General features: G+C 36.8%; 1 protein-coding gene across 2 annotated transcripts in view; it reads left to right on the top strand.

The window, feature by feature from the left end:
• The window catches only part of OLFM3 (olfactomedin 3), a 181,122-nt gene that overhangs the window by 121,285 nt on the left and 40,424 nt on the right, over positions 1-19,413 (top strand). The window contains exon 1 of one of the 2 annotated variants that reach the window (XM_019753729.3): positions 16,115-16,259. The exons of the other annotated variant lie outside the window; for it this stretch is intronic. Coding sequence (XP_019609288.2) covers positions 16,131-16,259 — 129 coding nt within the window. The 5' untranslated portion in view covers positions 16,115-16,130. Of the gene's footprint in view, positions 1-16,114; positions 16,260-19,413 lie in introns of those variants that run through there. 2 annotated transcript variants of the gene reach the window in all.

Genomic DNA, 19,413 nt, shown 5'->3' with positions numbered 1-19,413 from the left:
ATGAACCAATGTAAAGTCACATTATATTGATATCATTCCTGAATTAACCAATTGTGTATCAGCTAATCCAAAAGGTTTGAGCTTGCTAGGAGGATAAGGAGAAGGGGGAGAGAGTTGAATTTGAACCAAAAGTTTAAAGCCATAAAACAGAAGAGAGGAGACACTGGTGGAGCTGTTCTCCCCACTGAGTCTGAGTCCACTTCTGAAGTGGCAAGATGCTTGGAGGTCCAAAATGTAAGACTCTGAAATTCTTGGTAGACGCCAACAGCCATTTGAGAAACTCAGCATAGTGATTCCTCAACAGGATTTAAAAATACAATGGATCTTAAATCATCCGGTGGATTGAAGTGAAAATTTTGATTCATCACTGAGACATATGTTAACATAAGTGTAAAATTGACATGTTCTTTGCCACTGGACTTGACTTTAACAGATAGCAGTTGTTGGGCTGGAGTAGAAAATGGTTTCATTATGTCAGTTATAACCATAATTCTTTAAAGAAAGGATACTTTACTTAAATTACAATAAATTTCATGAATCCTACAAAGGAAAACATATATCATCATTTTTACAAGTAAGCTTTTTTATTTTTCTCTGATCTAGGCTGATCAGACCATCCTGGAGTATTTCAGAGAATTTCATATTGTTCCGAGCATGGTACTATTGACCAACAAGAATGTGTCCAGATGAGAATAACCACGAAGGTGGCAGCCCTGAGAGCATGTCATAAGAATAATAGAAAATCTGGGCATATTGTTCTTGGTAAAAAGGAAGGTTTAGGGAGCTTGATATTTTAAAGGGCCATTATGTGACAAAGAGAAGTAGCCCTCTCCACTGGTACATGAGAAAGCAGAACAGTGAATGGAGTATGAGTGGTCACAAGGTCATATTCACAATTGAAAATGTCCAATATCAAAGCACCTGTTGCATGGCATTGATTTTACTAATGCTGAAAGGATGCAAGCCGAAAGATCAGTGCATCAGGGACGTTGCAGAGTGCATCTCACTACTGAGTGAAATCTGGACTACATGACCTTAAGCCATAGTCTTTGATGTTCTAAACCTTTACTCCTAACCATTTGGGAATAACATATATGCTGTGATAATACTTTCTCACACTCGTGTGCTTATATAAATGTTTCTGAAAGTTGGCTATATGTCAAAATTAGAGCTTTTGAAAAGTGAAAATACGCATTCCACTCCAAGACCTTGAACAGCGTTTCTGGTGAAGTGGGGTCAGGAAATTTCTATATTCAAAGGCAATAAGTGACTGTGCTGCACCCAGACCACTGTTCAAAGCGTGCAGCTCCTAAGGTCAAGACAATGGAGTCCATCCCTATATTGGCTCATTAGGTTTTCTAAATTGTGCCTTTTAGTGAGTCAAGATTGGGCACTTTAACTCAACAGCCAATTTTATCATGGGGAGGTTTATTTGTAAAAAGACAGCTAAGCAATACTGCTACTATTACTACTACTAATATTAATAGTAATAATTGCTTATAGGACAAGCACTGTGCTTAGCACTTCATATGTAATATCTAATTTTATTAGGACAAGCCTCGGTGGTCAACTACTAAATACTGCTTTTGTTACTCTACTGGAGGATGCAGTGCCGAGACCCTTTTTCTCTGAAATCATAGATTATCAGAAACAGCTGTTTGAAATCAGATCAGTAAAAATGGAACAGCCCACTCTTGCCTGGAAGATCTGAGTCACTTTGACACTAAGCAGCAGCCTCAATTTTCAGCCTAGGTGCAAAACTTCAGATAAGGGTTTTCCAAACATAATATTCAGCATTTATCTTTACTTTATAGTTTCCAAGGAAACAGAATCCAGAGTCCATTTCTCAACTCAGTCCTGATGTTAACTCCTTTACATTAGAGACTTGCTCTTTTTTGGCATTATAAAAATTCTGCTCCATTTAAATATTGTCTAAACTCCATCCTTCCCCCACGTCCTATGTTTAACCCTGTCTCTTCCTTTACTTGGTGAGAGCTCCATGGTTCCTCTGTGTGCAATCTCTCTTGAGGCAACAATAAGCATAACTTTGTTGGGCTAGAGGTATGACCTTCAGGTTCTTTATCAGATGGGCTCTATTAGTAGATACCATAATCCTTAATTTAAAGATTAGTAAAATAAGGTTCAGAAAAGAACTTAGAATCACAGAGTAAGTGACAGAACTGGGATTCCAACCAGGACTATATGATTTCAAAACCCATTCTCTTAATTCTAAGCACATAGAGTCACAGAATGTTGGGGCTGAAAAGGAAACCAAGTATGCCATGTTGCTAAATTTACATGAAAAATTAGGACTAAAATCAACGTATCCTGACCTCCCAAATCTCATCACATGGGTAATTTATTTTTATGCAAATACCATTAAGCAAGTTTTCACACTTTCACTTTTACACGCAAAAGACCCAGTATGTTCATGGGGCTTTGGGGATACCCAGAGCCCTCACTGAGACTCTAACACTGGTAACTTCAGATGGTACCCAGAACTCCACGTATTTCCCGATTATCCCCTCCCTGACAAATAAGAGTATAACTCAATCAAATTAATGTATTTCAATTCCTATAGCTGCTGAAACACAATGCATGAAACTTCTTAGCTATAGTTAATAGCCTACTTCCCTACAATGAGTAAATCATGTGAAAGCATCATCCTTCTCTTCCTTTTCTACCCCATCCCCAAATCACAGTACATGGATGACCACCTATTCTAAGTCTTTAGTCAACCCTGAATTATACGTGAAGCTATCCAAGTATGTGTTACCCAAGTCCTGCCATTGGGAAGCTGTGTAAGGCAGCAACAGCCATCAAAACTCAGAAGAATTTACTAACTATGGCCACTTATTTAATGAACCCTCTCAAATCCCATTAAAATATCCCTCACCGCCTAAGAGTAGCATCCATCTTGAGCTACTGACTTGGATATGGCAACTAGCTAATACTATTCAATGCAAATACAACGGGAGTTAATCAAAATCATGCAAAAGACACATGATTCCATGAACTTGATGGAAGTGTCAAGAAAGAACTGCTCTGATCAAATGCAAAGGGATTATTAAAAAGTAGCTGGCAGATTTATATCCTTTAACAATTGAAGAGAGAAGTTATGGAATGGGCTTTTCAAAACACAATGATTTGAATAGCAAAAGGAATAAGTGAGGCCCTGAAAAAATTAAGTCTTTGAGAGATTTGCAGAAACATATCTCTTTAGCTGTAAAATATACCCTCACAATTGTAAGATAAGACAATTTATTGTATTTGTGTTCATCTTTTTTTTTTTTTCAAGATCTTCACTTCTAAGAAATTTTAAGACCCATTTAAAGCAAATGAAGTCTAAATGTCTGTTTTCTGTTAACAATTGTCTCTGGATGGTGAGAACTCCTGAACCCCTTTCTTGGTGAGAAACGTGTGTTTGGGAATCCTTATTCTCAATTCCCTCAAAGAATTTAACTTTTTTCTTCCTTCCTTGGTTGTGCCTCCTTCATCACACATGATGTGTTCACACACACCAGCTCCTCACTTAGTTAGTTCTACACTCTTCAAGTTGGCTTTCACGGCCCCTTCTACTTAAAGCGTGGTCTGTAGACCAGCTACCTTACATCTCCTGAGAGCTTATTAAAAATGCAGAATCTCAAGCTCTGCCCTAAACTTCTGAGGTAAAATTTGCATTTTAACAAGACCCCCAGTGAGTCATATGCATCTTTATGTTTAAGAAACACTGTTCCAGATAACGCCAAGCACTTTGTCTGCAATATTGTAGTTTGTGAATTCTAGAGGTCACTCTCATCTTCTTTCTCTCTTGCCTCCACATCTAATAATTTATGAAGTTCTTCTATATAAGGTGCCTATTCCCTGTATTATCCTTCCTCTGTCTTTCTCGTAATTCTCATTCGGGCACAAAAAAGCCCCCTAACTGCTCTCCCAGATGTCATTCTCCTCATCACCCCTCTGCCCAGTATTTATTGCATCTTTTCTGAGTGGTCTTTCTTGTAGTAACAAACAAGTCTGTTATCGCTGACCTTCCTGCAACTCTTGAAGACCAGCTATAGTAAGAGTAGTTGTAGTAAGATCTAATGTCCTTGGAGAGCCAAGTGCCTGATGGTTTCTGCTACCTCTCTAACCCTCTTTCCTCCCTCCCTCCACCCCATCATGCACTCTTGACTGGCTCCACTCCAAGCTACTTGGAGCTTCCTAAAGAACAAGTGAACCCTCACACCTCAGTGGTACATTTTCACATGCTATCCCATGCTAAGCCCAGGGCAGAGTGGCCTTTCCTTCCTGATATACTTAAGAAATGCTACTAAATCCTCCTAAAACCACTGTCCCCTGAAGTCTTTTCTAGCCCACACAAGCAGAATTTATTGATAAACTGTTTATGTCACATTGAATTTTGTACACTCTATATATCACATTATATTGAAATGATGTTCACCGATGTATTTCTCCAGTTTCTGTCAGTGCCCCACCAGGATATGAGATCGTGAATGAGAGTGAATTTATTCATCTTTGATCACTAGCATTTAGCGTCTAGCATTCAGAGGATGATCAATAAATCCCTGCTGAATGCATAAATGATTCACCATAAAACAAACCTTGCTCCTCAAATAATTCTAAGTACAATTATTATTGAAAAATATTGATGACCTTATATTATAGAAAGGCAAAATATGAGTGGAAACTTATTTTTTATCACTGACATATTTATTAATCACTATTGGAAGAAAAAGCTATTAATGAGGTTCACATGAATGATATTACCATTACTGAACAGCAGTTCTGAGCAGCCCCCAGTTTTAAATTCAGTACCTTATGAAAACCTTATGGACTGCAGTAAGAGGTAAATTATGGCCTAAGCATGCAAACTTGTATGTTTCGAAAAGGGATTTTTCGTTTATTTTGTTTTGTTTTAAACAGTGTTGAATGAGTGGAGACGTAAAACAGAAGACTTCCAAATTTGGAGTGCAAAATATTAGCATTTTCCATGCTTATATCCCAGCCATACAACCTAGGCAATACATCAGAATTACCTGGGGAGCTGGCAAACCGTACTCTGATCCTACTTCAGTGCAGGGTGTCTAGAAAGGGCTCAATCATGTTTGCTGAAAGTGAAAGAGAAGAAGAGAGAAAGAAAGGAGAGAGAGAAAAGAAGGATAGAAGAAAGGGTAGAAGTAAAAAAGGAAGGGAGAAGGAAAAAGGAGGGATGGAGGGGGGGAGAACAAGGGGAGGGAGAGGGAGAGTGCATTGCAAAGACAATCTACTTCCAATAATGGCAATATCTCAACATTCCTCGTGTTATAAAGTGTTTGCAGAAACCTGACAAGAAGCCTCTATACTGGACTTAATTTTTATCCATATACTTTATGACTCAGATTATGTACAAATATTAGAATTCAAACTACTCCTGTTGACATGTGCAGGTAATTTTGAAAACAATTTTCTTGATAATGCAAGGTCCTTCAAGAACACTGATATTTCTATTTGGCTCCCTTCCTGCTCAAGGAAAACACTGTTTTCATAATAATGTTCATTTCCTTGTCACACTCTCTTTAGCACTCAGTAGCACTACATTATGGTTGAGAGCAGGGGTGTCCAAACTTTTTTCAACGTTTTTCACCAAGGGCCATATGCGGTAAAATACACAAACAGCCAGGCCACTCACTCAAGGTAAAATACATATTGCCTCACCTGGTTTATTTAAGTAAACTAAATATATTTTTGGAATTTGCTGCGGGCCAATAAAAAATGGATCGCAGGCCACAGTTGGCCCGCGGGCCGCAGTTTGGACACCCCTGGTTTAGAGCAATGCCATGATTTTATTTTATTATTCAAAGGCGAGGTAAAAATATAAAACACTAGGACAAAAAGATGTTTATTGACAAAGGAAGGGCTGAAGCATATACATCTCTGCTCTCTGAAGCACAGACCCAAATACCTTATGACTTAAATTTTGTCTTATTTTAGGACCCATAGTAAATTACACTGTCCATTTTCCTGAGTAAAAATTAAGAGATTTAAGAGCTTTTAAAACTAGCTTAAGCACCTTTTCCAATAAAGTTTTCCCTGTCCATTTCACCACCCTTCTTTCACTCTTCCACTGTATCTCTACACTTATGAGTATAAGATTGGAACTGTTCAGCTTAAATGTGCATAACTGTTTATATTCTGTTACATTTCCAGATTGATAAACTACTCAAAAGATGAGGCCCCATCATTAATCTTGCATTTTTCAGTATACTATAGTTTCTGGCCCAAAGAACAAACTTAATAAGTGTTTAATAGATCAGTGCCTTTAAAGGCCAATAATGGAGTAATAACATACTTCTACTTATGGTTTTCTAACAACAGAAAACAATACATAATTAACCTGTGAAATGCAGAGAGAACAAAACATATTAAGGCAAAACAATTGTTTAATTTCAATAACAAGAGACAACCTTTATCAAAACTTTTTTCCACTGTCAAGTTCATAATTCTATATATCATTGGACCTCTTTTAGATGAATATTCACCAAGGGAGTTGTTTCTAAGCTGTTACTTACGTCCTTCTAAAACTGTTTATATAAGGTTAGTAGTCCTTGACTGCATTAAACAAAAAGGACAAGGGAATGAGGTAATAAGGTTGTACAGCTTCATGTATGTGGTGGTGGTTGTTTTAATGACCTGGCCTTAACTGGTTTTCTGACTCCCTTTTATAAAGCTGTATAATTCTCATGACACTTTCAATGGCAAAACATGCCTGATTTGTTTCAAGTCCAGATCTTTAGATGTTTATGTTTAACTATGTTTGTCTGCCAGGGCTTTCGAATCACAAAACAACCTTGACTACATGTACTAATGAGGGGACAATGCTGACAAATAATATAGCTAATGCTACTACATCAAATTAAGTCTGCAGATCTTCTGCTATTTATTGAAGTTTCTTAAAAAGCAGGCTACAAATGCAATTTTTTTTTCATACCTTTATGTTTTGGGTTATTTTACTACCACCAGATTTTTGCTCCCTCCGAAACCTACATTTCAAATTTCATGAGGGAGATAAGCTTTATGAAACAACTTATAACTTTTCTGAAAATTGCACATTTGAAGATCCAATTTTATTCTTTCACGCTGCCACTGAAACAGTCTTCTTTCTGATCACCAGGCAATTTTCCAACTTCTCTGAGATTTCTCTTCCTAAACAATTTCTTTCAGAAAAGCTTTTGGCAATAATTTAAAACTTCAGTCTACCCTGGTGAGGTGGGTGAATTAGAAAAATCTGAAAATAGATTCCAATGAAAGTGAAGCAAGAGCTGAACACTCACCTGAGTCAGTACCTTCCTGGTGAGAGCTTTGCTCTGTCACAATCAAAGTTAAACTTAATAAGGAGAAACATGGTACTTTTAATTTTTGTGCTCAGCTTTAAGCATTCATTTACCAAGAGGATACCAACGACTAAACCATAATGCTTCCCCCAAGTAATTTCAATTATTTTAAAAAGACAAAACTTGAATTTAATATTTGCCATAATCATATTGTTATTGTTTGTGTGTGTGCGTATGCACATAATAAAGAGATACTTAGAATGTGGCTGTTGGGGTTCAAATATTGTCCTTGCCATTTATTAGCTACGTGACCTCAACTAGTTTATTTAACCTCCTCTCAGTGCCTCAGTTCCTCATCTATAAATTGGTAGTAGTAACAATACCAACCTCGTAGGGTTTGTGTGAGAATTAAACAGTTCATACAAGTAAAGTTCTTAGAACAGTGCAGGGAAAACAGGCTTCAATAGGCAGATCCCCAAGGCTGGCCTGTGGGATGGGTATGTGTTAGACCCTTTCTAGGATGCTGTTAGCAGTCAATTCCTAGGAACCAAGCATATTAAAATCAAGAATATTTTGCACTTTCAAAATTCTTAAAGATAAGTCTTTATGTTAGTAATTCGCCCCAAAGTTTGATGATCGTCACTTCTTTATCACTAACAATTTCTATCTCTATTCTTCCACAAAGATGAGGAAGAAACACATAAACAACTTTCCGCTGGAATACTGATGACTAAAGTTGATGGAGAGCTCCTTGTATGCCAGGTCCTCTGATAAATGCTTTATAGATTGAAGTTTATTTTATCCTCACAAATTCCTAAGGAATTGGGTTCTCTTGTTAACCCCAATTTATACACGGAAAACCAAGGCTCTGGCAGGTCACCCAGCCAGTGGTCTTGTTGTCAGAGCAGAGTGACAAGATGTCTGTGTGACTTCAGGGATAAAAGCTGAGCTCCTCAGTGTGACTCTATGGTAGGGAAGGGGCTGTATAGCAAGTTCAGTTTAGTATCTTCATTTCCCAGGTGAAGAACCCACAGTGAGGTAGTGACTAAGCTGATACAAAATCTAGGTCTTTTGTCTTACAGTCTGTGGGTCTCTGTCACACCATTCTGCATCTTCCTTTCCTCTAGCCTAATCCTGAATTTATATTTTTCCACTTCTTCAATTTTGAGTAAAAAGTCGGGGGGGGGGGGGAATATGTTTGCCCTGAATATATTCCTCCCCCACACATCCATTTTTCTCCTTTGAAGCAGCAACAACAGCTGCCAACTGGAGGATCCCCCCAGGCTTATAGAGCATCAGTCAGCTTCACAGATGAAGGCAGAGATGAGAAGACAGAAATCCCTCCTTTAAAGAACCTTGCTAATGTTTTTCTCTCTAAATTCATTCCTTCATTAGTGAATACTTTTAAGATAACCCTGAAACCTCAAGGCAAGAATGGCAAATCAGTGCATTTTAGGAGCTATGAGTGGTCCTAATTAATTGCCCAGGACCAAATGAAGGGAGTTGGGTGAATGCACACTCAGATCTCTATGTTCTCCAATTGATTTTATTTAAATTTATCCTTTCCGTAGCCTATAGTCTCTTCCACCTCCCCTATGCTATTGGAGACAAACTTCGTTAGCCACAGGCAAGAAGAAGAGAAAACTGCTTCCATGTTATTTAGGGTTTTAGTGACTTGAAGCTTATCAAGAAAAGTTAGAAAAAGAGCTGGAGACAGTACTCTTTGGCTTAGACCAAAAGTGCTTGCATTCTAACTCTGAAATTTGGAAAGACAAAGCATTCTTAACCATAAGCTAATGTTTCAATATTTTACACTATCCTTTACTCATAGATACACCCATCATGCACACACAGAAACACACACACAAAATGCAAATATTACACTGGCTCGTTTTGCAAAACATAGACTGTATTATAATTTCACACTGAAAATTGTCTCCTTCTTAAACTGAGGCAGGGCATAAACAAAACAGTAACAGATTTCTTTATTCATTATTTAATACATATTTATTGAGAATTTACTATGGGCTAGGCACTCTCCCTGGCATTGAGAATACCCCAGTGAACAAAACAGACAACATTCCTGCCTTTGTGGAATTTTATTTCTAGTGGAGAAAACAAATAATAAACAAGATGAATCACTCATAATAAGTTCTAAGGAGAAAAAAAGTAAAGCAGCAAAAGACAATATGAAGTAATCACATGAATAGAGTAGAAATCTGAGATGATGTGGTCAGCAAAGACCTTCTGAGAAAGTGATCTTTGAATTAAAACAAAAAGGAAGAGAGAAGATATTTGGGAGATTGGAACTGCACCAGAGAAGAGCAAATCCAAAGGACCTGAGGTGGAAGTTTATCTTGCATCTCTGAGGAGCTAGAGTAGCTCCAGTGAAATGAATAAAGGGAAGAGCTTTAAGAAACGAGATTGGAGAGATGAGGCCAGATTACGTAGAACCTTCCAGTTCGTGCTAAATATTTTGACTTTTCCCATGAGTGTGATGGGGATCTATTAAAGAGTTTTAAGCAGAGAATTAACAGAAGCAGATTCATATTTTAACAGGACCACTGGAATTAGGGAGTTAAAAATAGAATGAATGGCTTTTGGTCAATAACTGATGGCTTTTGTAATAAACCAAATGAGAGATGATGGTAATTTGGAGCAGCATGGTGGTAGTGGGAGTGGTATAAAATGGCTAAATGCCAGATATATTTTGAAAGTAGAGAACAGAATACCTGCTTATGGAATCTATAGGGTTGTAAAATTTTTTAAAAGAAGAAGTTAATGTTGAAACCTAACCTTTAGGCCCGAACCATGGATTTGAAATGGGGAAAACTATGGAAATGACTGCATGTATATGGTTTTTTTGTTTATTTCTTTCGGGTTTTGTTTTATTTTGTTTACTGGAGATGGGGAAGGCATATCAAAAGCTCATTTTTTAACATGTTCAATTTAAGATGTCTATTAAACATCCAACTGGGAATGTCAAGTAGATAATTGGATATACAGGTCTGAATTGATAGGAAAGGAAGAAATGAATTTGGGAGTCATTAGCATATAGATGAGGAAAAAAAATCAACAAAAGAGAATGAGAAAGATGGGTCAGAAAGTTGGGAGGAAAACTAGGTAAATGTGGTATACTCAAAATTATTTCAAGGAGGAGAAAGAAAAAGTTTGATGAATGCTGCTCATAGGTCAGGAAAAGTTGAGAACTGAGAACTGACTGCTAAATTTAGCAATGTGGGTTCATTGGTAGCCTTCATAAAAGTAGTATCAGTGGAGTGGGGAAGTGTGGACAAAATCTTGATTAGGAAGAGAGAAACTGAAGATGTTGAGTATAGACAACTCTTTCAAGAAGGTATGCTCTAAAGGGACAGTGAGAAATAGAGGAATAAATGGAGAAAAAGTGGGATCAAGAAAGTATTGTTTATTTGTTTGTATTTAAAATAAGAGATACAGGGGGAGTTTGTATCTTGTTGGGATGACCTATTAAAGAGGGAAGATTTACTGATGTCACAAAGAGAGGAAAGAATTAAGAGAGTTGTCTTTGAGGAGGTGAGATGGATGCGATCTAGGGCAGTCTACTCAAAGGGTGGTCAAAGAATGTCAGCATGAGCATCAGCTGGGAGACTGTCAGAAATGCAAGTTTTTAGGCCCTATGCTAGAGTTAATGTCAGAATCTTAAAGTGGGAACTAGGAATCTGGGTCTTAAGCTTTACAGGTAATTTTTATGCAGGATGTCTGAAAGGTATTAAGCTAGTGCACAGGAGAGGGATCCACCTTACCAAGGAACAGACAATTCATCCATGCCAATAGGAGAAAAGGTAATATATGTAGATGAGTTGGGTAAGTAGATATGGTAGTGGGACCTTACGTAAGTTGCCTTGTAATTGCTTTGACTTTTTAGTGAAGGAGGAAGCAAGAACATTAGTTCCTTTTCTCTACTTTGAGTTGAACTATTAGCTCTAGAGGCCCCGAGTGACTTTGTGTCACTCAGAACAGTGGTATTATTCTCTTCCTCCACGTGACTGGGAAGTAGCATATACTCTAAGCCCAACTCAGCTACCCCCAGCAAAGACACAAAACTTACCACCTTTTCTGGGCCTAATGTTCCTTAAGCTGATCTAACACTTTCTGGCCCTGCCTCAATCATGCCACTTCTTACCAAAGATAGGGCAGCCATTTATAGAGCATCTGACATGCCATAGGCACTTTCAAATATATTCTCTCATTCTTCAGGCTTTCTAATAATCCTTCCATATAGATACATTTATCCCGTATTTTACAGATGAGAAAAATGCAGACTCATAAATGGAGCTGTTTTTTCACCTGACCATTTACATATCACTCCTCCATCGAGGGTATACAGTGTCCCCAAAGTGATTTCAACACAAGCACTGTCTCCCACCTTCCTCTGTTTATACCACTCTTCCTGCTTTTCCTACTTAACTTTCTAACAAGAGTTCACTTGGTTTTTTTCTAGAGGTCACTTTGGTTTAACTATTCCTTTAGCCAATCAACACAATTCATCTTTCATTATTCTACCCAATTGCTAACTTTCTCATCCTTTCCTCCTGCTCCTTCTCTGCTTTTCCTTCTTCATCAATAATTTCTTCACCCCCTACAGTTGGTCTTTACATCTACTATGTCATGTTCTTCTCTTCCTCAAACCACCCCCAAAGTTCAAATGTTTTAAATTACAATACAGTACATGCAGACAATGCCTTCTTAGTTTAACAAGTAATCTCAGTCTCTTTTTTCACTTTGCTTGAAGTCAAACTTTTGAGTTTTTTACCGTATTTTATGTAGCTATCATGTCTTTCCATGTATTTGACTTTTTCATATCTGCCTTAGCTGAGTTCACCAGAAACCCACACACACCTACCACACAGCACAATAAACTAGAAAGTGTATTGAGCATTAAAGCAATGTTAAACTTTTGTGCTCCAAATCAAGGGAAAAAAAAGTTCCAAAGACAATACATGCCAATATCACATAAGATCACCTCTAAGTCAGTTTTGATCAGTGTTTGCTTATTAATTATTTATTGCATAGGTTTATCATTAAATACTATCTTAAATAATAAGACAGGCTACCATAAGAAATCTAATGAATAAATATATCAATATCTTTTAGCATCCCATTAGCAATAACGTACTTTGTAGGTTTTATAGTTATTGATCCACACTAAGCTTGTAAAAGAAAAGTGTAGTCAGGTCACGTTTTCTGTGAAATTACTAGAGTTACTAATAGTTTCACTATTTCCTAGTGATTTAAGTTGTTTCTGTTGACTATTTCTAAACAAAAGTGTGTAGGTAATTATGTATAGGTAACTAAATCTAGAGATTATCTTGAATTAAAGTCTAAATAAAATCATTGGTAGTTTTAAGACTGTGGTCCGAAATAAAGTTTTTTTCATCTATGTTGGATATGTTAGTTTTACTAAAGTTGTGCGGTCTAGTGAAATTAACTCGTTTCTAAACTCCGTATATGGGTATATTACCATCCAGGGACTCAATCTACCATAGACAACTCATATCCAATATGCGGCAATAAACTCTGTCTTCTTAAAGCCATACTTCTATTTTATTTTCTATCCTGATGAACATCATTCATCACTCAAATCCTAAACCTGAAAATTTCACCAGGTAACTAACTTCCTCTCCCTCATTTTTCACATCTACTCAATCACAAAGTACAGCGAATTCTACCTCAAATTTTTATGGAATCAATCCTCATGAACTCCACTGACAGTTTCTTATTCCAGGACCTCATCATATCTTGCCAAAACTATGAGAATATGTCCTTAAGTGACCGTCTTATCGTTGATATGTTTTGCTATTCCTGCAATCCCCACCTGTCTAGCCTGCATTACAAAAATGCCAAAGTAATCATTTGAGTCATAAAATTAAGGACTTCACTGCTTTGCTTAAAATTCTTGAATTACTTAAAAGATAATATGCAGACATCTTTGGGTGACCCTGAAGACTGGGAGCTGGTCACTGTTACTATTTCCAACCTCATGTCTTGTCACTTACTCCATCACCATTCAAACTACCCTTGTGGAACTTCTGTAACCACTGGGTTTCTTGCCCTGTATATGGGTTGCTACTTCTACACAGAATAATCACTTCCCACATCTGCAAATTAAACTCAACTTCTAAAATGGAAATTATAACGATAATCACTTCAATAGAGTAAGAAAGCACCACATACTATTTGGCTCTTTACTAATTGAAGTTATATTTACTTCCCACAACTAATAATCATTATAATTTAAGCTTTTCTATTTTAATATGTCCTATTTAAACCTGCTCTAAAAACAACACATTACAGCTTTTATGCTGTTGATAAACATCATCAAATCATAAACGTTCACTATTGTTCTCTTTCAGCCTTTTTTTTAATTTTTAATTATTATTGGGGAATTTTGGGGAACAGTGTGTTTCTCCAGGGCTCGTCAGCTCCAAGTCGTTGTCCTTCAATCCAGCCCACCATCCCATGAGGGAACTGAACTGGCAACCTTGTTGTTGAGAGCTCGCACTCGAACAAACTGAGCTGCCTGGCTGCCCCTCCGGAAGCTCAGTGGCAGCTTGTTGTCTTCAATCTAGTTGTGGAGGGCGCAGCTCACTGGACCATGTGGTAATCGAACCAGCAACCCTGTTGTACAGAGCTTGTGCTCTAACCAACTGAGCCATCCAGGCGCCCCCTTTCAGTATTTAGTGTAGTTACTTGCATCTCTGGGAAACTGCAAGAAGCATTCCGTTTGTGTTTTACTTTTATTTCTTTCATTTTGATTTGCAAATAAGAGCAGTGGTTTCCCTGACATTCAATCCTATTTTCTTCTAAAGATGCTATTATTTTGTTGACTGATAGTTTCATTAATAAGTATAATCGCCATCTGCCTTGATGCATCTTAAATTATCCAGTAATTGCATGTATATGAGTTTTCAATTTTGGAAATTGAGCTCTTGAAAAGATACTCCCCTCTTTTATTCAAGTTAGATAGAGTTACAGGAGTATTTCTCAAACAATTATATTTGTAAATCCACTTTTTGTTGTTGTTGTTGTTGTTGTTATTATTACTACACTGTAAGACTAATGTAAAATTTCACAGATCTTTCTATGAATACTCTATTGTTTAATGCTAAATTTAATATATAAACTATTGTTCTTTTATCATCATTGATTTCTCATATGATATGATTTTTAAAAGACAAAAATAATATTTGGCTTTCTCACACTGTGGTTAAAAAAATAAGAGTCAACTGAAATCCTTTGGATATATTCTGAAGGAACAAAAAATAGCCTTTCCTAGGTGATAGATGCAAGGGAGACTGAGGAGTATCTCAGTATTCACCCCTGTTTAAAGCTGTTTTTGAGAATAAAGAACATACACACCTCTATAAATATGCATCTCTTTCAATTTTGTTAAAGATATTTCTTGATTTCTCTTGCCAAAACTGTTTAAGAAAAATATATGGCTGAAAATTCCAATTACAAACAAATTCAGAATTCTCCTAAGGAATCAAAACAATATTTTTCCTTTCTGTAACAGATTCCTTTTCAGGTATTTTTCATGAGTATACTTCCCTTCATATCTTCTTTCTATATTTTTATTTTAAACCACATATATTATAGAAGACAATGGCCTCTGATTTATTCCATTCAAGATCTGAGATATACATGTGGGCAATTTGTAGTATTTGTAAAAAGAATATAATAAAATTACCCATAAGCCCCACATTCAATACACACATTTGCCAACAAAACTCTAAATAAACAGATCATTGAATTTTAAAGCTGGAGTGGGCCTTGGGGAACATGGCATCCAACCCCCATATATTGCAGAGAAAACAAAACAAAACAAAACTGAAGCCAAGGAATTTTAAGTCACTGGCCAGTCACACAACTAACTACAAGAGAACAGGACTGGACCCTCAGAGTCCCTGAATCCAATTCTGTGCTTTTTAATAAGTTATACGTTTTCTCTCATGACACCAAGTTCCCATATCAGCCTGCCAATCCTCACAAGGTGAACGCAGGGTTAACTGAGTTTGCCATATGCCTGAGCAACTACTAAGCACTCATTTGTAAAAGCAAAACTGGGAACATAAGAAGTTTCCATAACAGAAACTTTTCTCCAAGGCTGTCTTTTCTGTCTATTCATATGTAAGGTACCGAGGGTAATGTTCTCCACAGGCAGAAGCTATTCATCTTTGACTATTTCTTTTTAGAGGCTACAAAGCTCATTTTAGGTTACTGTTTTTTTTAAAAAAAAAAAATTATCTCTTTCTCTCAGTATTTGATCATCTTGGAAATCCTTTGCAGATTTTTGTTTTCATGCTCTATGTCCAGAGAAATCTGTAGGCATTAAGTTTGGTGTTTGAAATGTGCACTTTGGCAGACCTCCATATACTAAGGTGTATTTTTTATGAAGGATAAAGAGCAGCTGATTGTACTCACAGAAACCCTAGAGGAAATGGACTCTGTTGATGGTAACTGACTATAGTGGAGCAGGAAAAGCTCAAGTTTCCCCCCTCTCTCCAACCTCTGCTCTGCTAATTACCAACCAAGCCCTAGCAAGGATATTTCCTTTGATGATCCAGCAAAGTGTCTGGTAAGGGAGGAAAGGAAGGGCAGGGCACTTCCCATGAGGGTGGGGGAAAGAGGTTCTGTGAGCTTTTCCTGGTGATTAGAGCTGGGGAAGTTGATTTCTTTTTATGCTGTAGATGTGGCGTGCTGCCGTCACGCCTCCCGCTGCCAGCCCAGCACCAGGATCTTAATCAGTCACTATGAAAACTCATTAGCTCCACAGCAATGATTCCTCCACTGCTGAAGCTTGGCGCTGTGCTTAGTGCCATGGCAATGATCTCAAACTGGATGTCCCAAACTCTCCCATCCTTGGTAGGACTGAATACCACAAGGCTGTCGACGCCAGATACCTTAGTAAGTCACTCCGGTGGGTTTGGCCATCTTGGGACGTTAAATGTATTAAACCAGTGGGGCTTTATTTTGTAAATTGTAAAGGCTGAGATTTTGCTTCTCTATGTGGTAACTTAATCATGGATGTTTTTTATGAAAACTTGAAAACTACACCAAAAAATAAATAATTGTCTGAGAAATTACCTGTAAAAGGAAACTAACTAGATTCATTAAATTCTTAAGAATAAAAAGCTTTAACTTAACTATATTCATCTGAGGTTTGGAAGGATTCTTAAATATGTTTTGTTCCTTATTATTTTACTTGTTCTTTTAATGTCTGTAAAATCCCCTCAATTTTTCTTACAGAGTATATTCTATGCAGTCTAGTTATACTATAGCAGTTTCTTCCTTGAAATTGAATTCCTGTGACTGCTCGCAATGCATTCAGAGAACCCAACATCTTTTAAATATAGATGAATAAAAACGCTCAGCAATTTAAAGACTGCCTAGAAGACCTTAAGAGAGCTAAGAAACACAAAGAATAATTTACTTGATAAAAATCATCTCCTTGTATTGTTTAATTTTTTATGAAGACTTTTCCTATTACAAGTCTAAGTCCTGTAGCCTTCATTTACCTAAAATTAAGGGCATTTTAACCCTTCCAAATGACAACAAAGTCTCTCATGATAGTTTGAATCATGGTTTACTGAGCAATACTCTAAAACCTTTTAAAAAAAATGAAAACTATTGGTTTTTCAAATAGAAGTTTATAAATTCAAATAGAAAGAATATCCTGGAAAAACAATTTCCCAGCTATCAAATAACAGGTATACAAACAACGGGTATTTGGAGCTGTTTTTTATCTTTATCTGTTTTTACCACTGGATTACTCTAGTGGATCAGGAAAAGTCAGATACTAAAAGAAAAGTAACCCTGTATTTTCAAGACTTGTTTGCAGTTATTAATAATAATTAATAAATGTATCAATCGATGTGTGATTAACTTAGTAGAGTCAGATCAAATTAAGTCCATAATTTGTCAGGTTAACCCAGTGCTTAGGGTACCTGCAGAGCACCTGTGAAGAACACTTTGACCTGCTTTTACATTTTTACCTCCCTTGAGTCACTTAAGAAACTTAAGTGCCTCTGTTATTGAGATTCCCCTCCTTCCACAGGATTTGTGTGGCTGATGGGATGTAGATTTGTAGTTATAAAGAAAACATGATGTGTCATCAATAAACAAATACAAAACAAAAAAATTCATAGTAATTAATAATACAGAGCCAAATTTTCTCAATGTTCAAGTAAGTACCTGATGGTTTTCAACAACTTAATTGTTGAATTAACTCATTCAGAAAATCAATCTAAAAAACTCATACTTGAGTTATACTTCAAATGTGGTAGCTTGGTTCTAATATATATATATATATATATATATATATATATATATATATATATATATATATATGTATGTATATATATATATATATATACACACATATAGGTATATATGTATATATATATATATACATATATGTTATATATGTGTGTGTATTTATATAGACATTGGTTTGGTTATTTCCTGTTGTCATTGACAGAGGCGAATCAAATTTCCAAAACGATGAATGGTTCTTTTAGGGCTTCTCACTATCTTGTAAATTTAATGTAAATTTATTTTTTTTACTTTTTGATTGGTGATCTGTTGGTTGAAAAACATAAAGCATTGCTATGGTCTATGAATATGCTAAAACAATCAAATATTCCTTTGGAGGAAAACAAAAAGGAAGTTCAGGAAAGTTTGCTGGAATAGATGGAGAAACCAGGTCACAAAAGCGTTTGTTTGTTTGTTTGTTTGTTTGTTTGCACGTTACAGAAGTGGCATACCTTACTAAAGAACAGTGTCTATTATGACATTTCTCTACCTTAATTATTCAAGACAATTGCTCATACTTTAGGATTCCCATGGTGAAAAATGAATGAATCTGTAGTTCCTAGATTAAGCTCATGAAATGTTAATGCTAGAAAGTCTTTTAGAAACAATCCAGGCCAGTAATTTTCACACTGCTTTTGGCGGGAGTGCCTTTTTTTTTTTTTCAAGTTGAGTTTTATGTATACGTATTGAATAAATATTTGTTGAATGAAACTTGAAGTGGAAATCCCATATGTAAAAGGTCATTGGTCAAACAAATAATAAATGATGGGGGAAGGCATTTACTGGGTCTCCAGCACCCGCTTTTTCCACACAATCAACCCCTTGCCCCAGTCAAGATACCTTCACAGAAACCTTAGCGCTCTCAAGACCTTGATTGGAAATGTGACTGATCTAACTCAGCTTCCTCATGCTACAAGTGGGAAGATGGCCCCAAAATGTGCAACTGACTAAACAGATTTCCCCCAGTTGGTTAATGACAGAGCCAAGGGTGGAAGCAAGTCATGTGACTACAATCCTGACCAGGGAAGCCTCTCACCCACGTTTGTTAGTCCCTGCCCTCCTGGCCCCTGGTGCCACACTAGGTTCTCTCTGCCCTGCTCAGGGGGTTTCCCATGACCCTGGGCTGCACTTTTCTTGGATTGAAGGGTTAACAGTTCCCTTCCCAGTAGGTAGAGTGATGCTGTCCAACCCTTCTGAACCTTCTCACGCTATGTTCTCACTTTAGATAGTATGAATTAAATGAACCTTCAATGTGTACATACCAAAAAAGAAAGTAGGACTTAAAATTTATTTGATGAGAGTTTGTAGGATGTGCAGATGGCAAAAAGTGCACATTTACATGAATATGAACATAGTCTTTCCTTACAAGTTTTAAAGGAAGAAAGGGTTTTAATATTAAATCTATTTATGGCAGGTGTCTCTGAAATTGGCAGTGTACACTTGATTGTTTCAAAAGCTGAAAGCGGTTTTTAAATTTCCAGGATATTTTTGTTAGTAGTTAAATATAGCTCCTTATTAAGGTAATAAGTTCCCTCTTCTTTTTCTTAGAATCTTGACAAATTCCTTTATCCTTCTCTTTGGAACCTGTCTTCTTTCTATCTTGTTTTTCGTCCTAATCTATCACTGGGCCCATCAATCTTTGGAGGAGCTGGTGTCTGCAAAGGAAAGCTGCCATTCTGAGAAAGCTCGGGATCCCTCTGACTCTTCTCTCTGATGCACAGCAACTTCCCCTTGAGGCTGAGCTTCC

Source organism: Rhinolophus sinicus, chromosome 7, assembly GCF_057876585.1.
Source record: "Rhinolophus sinicus isolate RSI-liver-muscle chromosome 7, RSI-T2T, whole genome shotgun sequence".
Classification (NCBI taxonomy): Eukaryota; Metazoa; Chordata; class Mammalia; order Chiroptera; family Rhinolophidae; genus Rhinolophus; species Rhinolophus sinicus.
The sequence above is the reverse complement of the archived record's forward strand: the minus strand, read 5'-3'. Positions and strand labels throughout refer to the sequence as shown.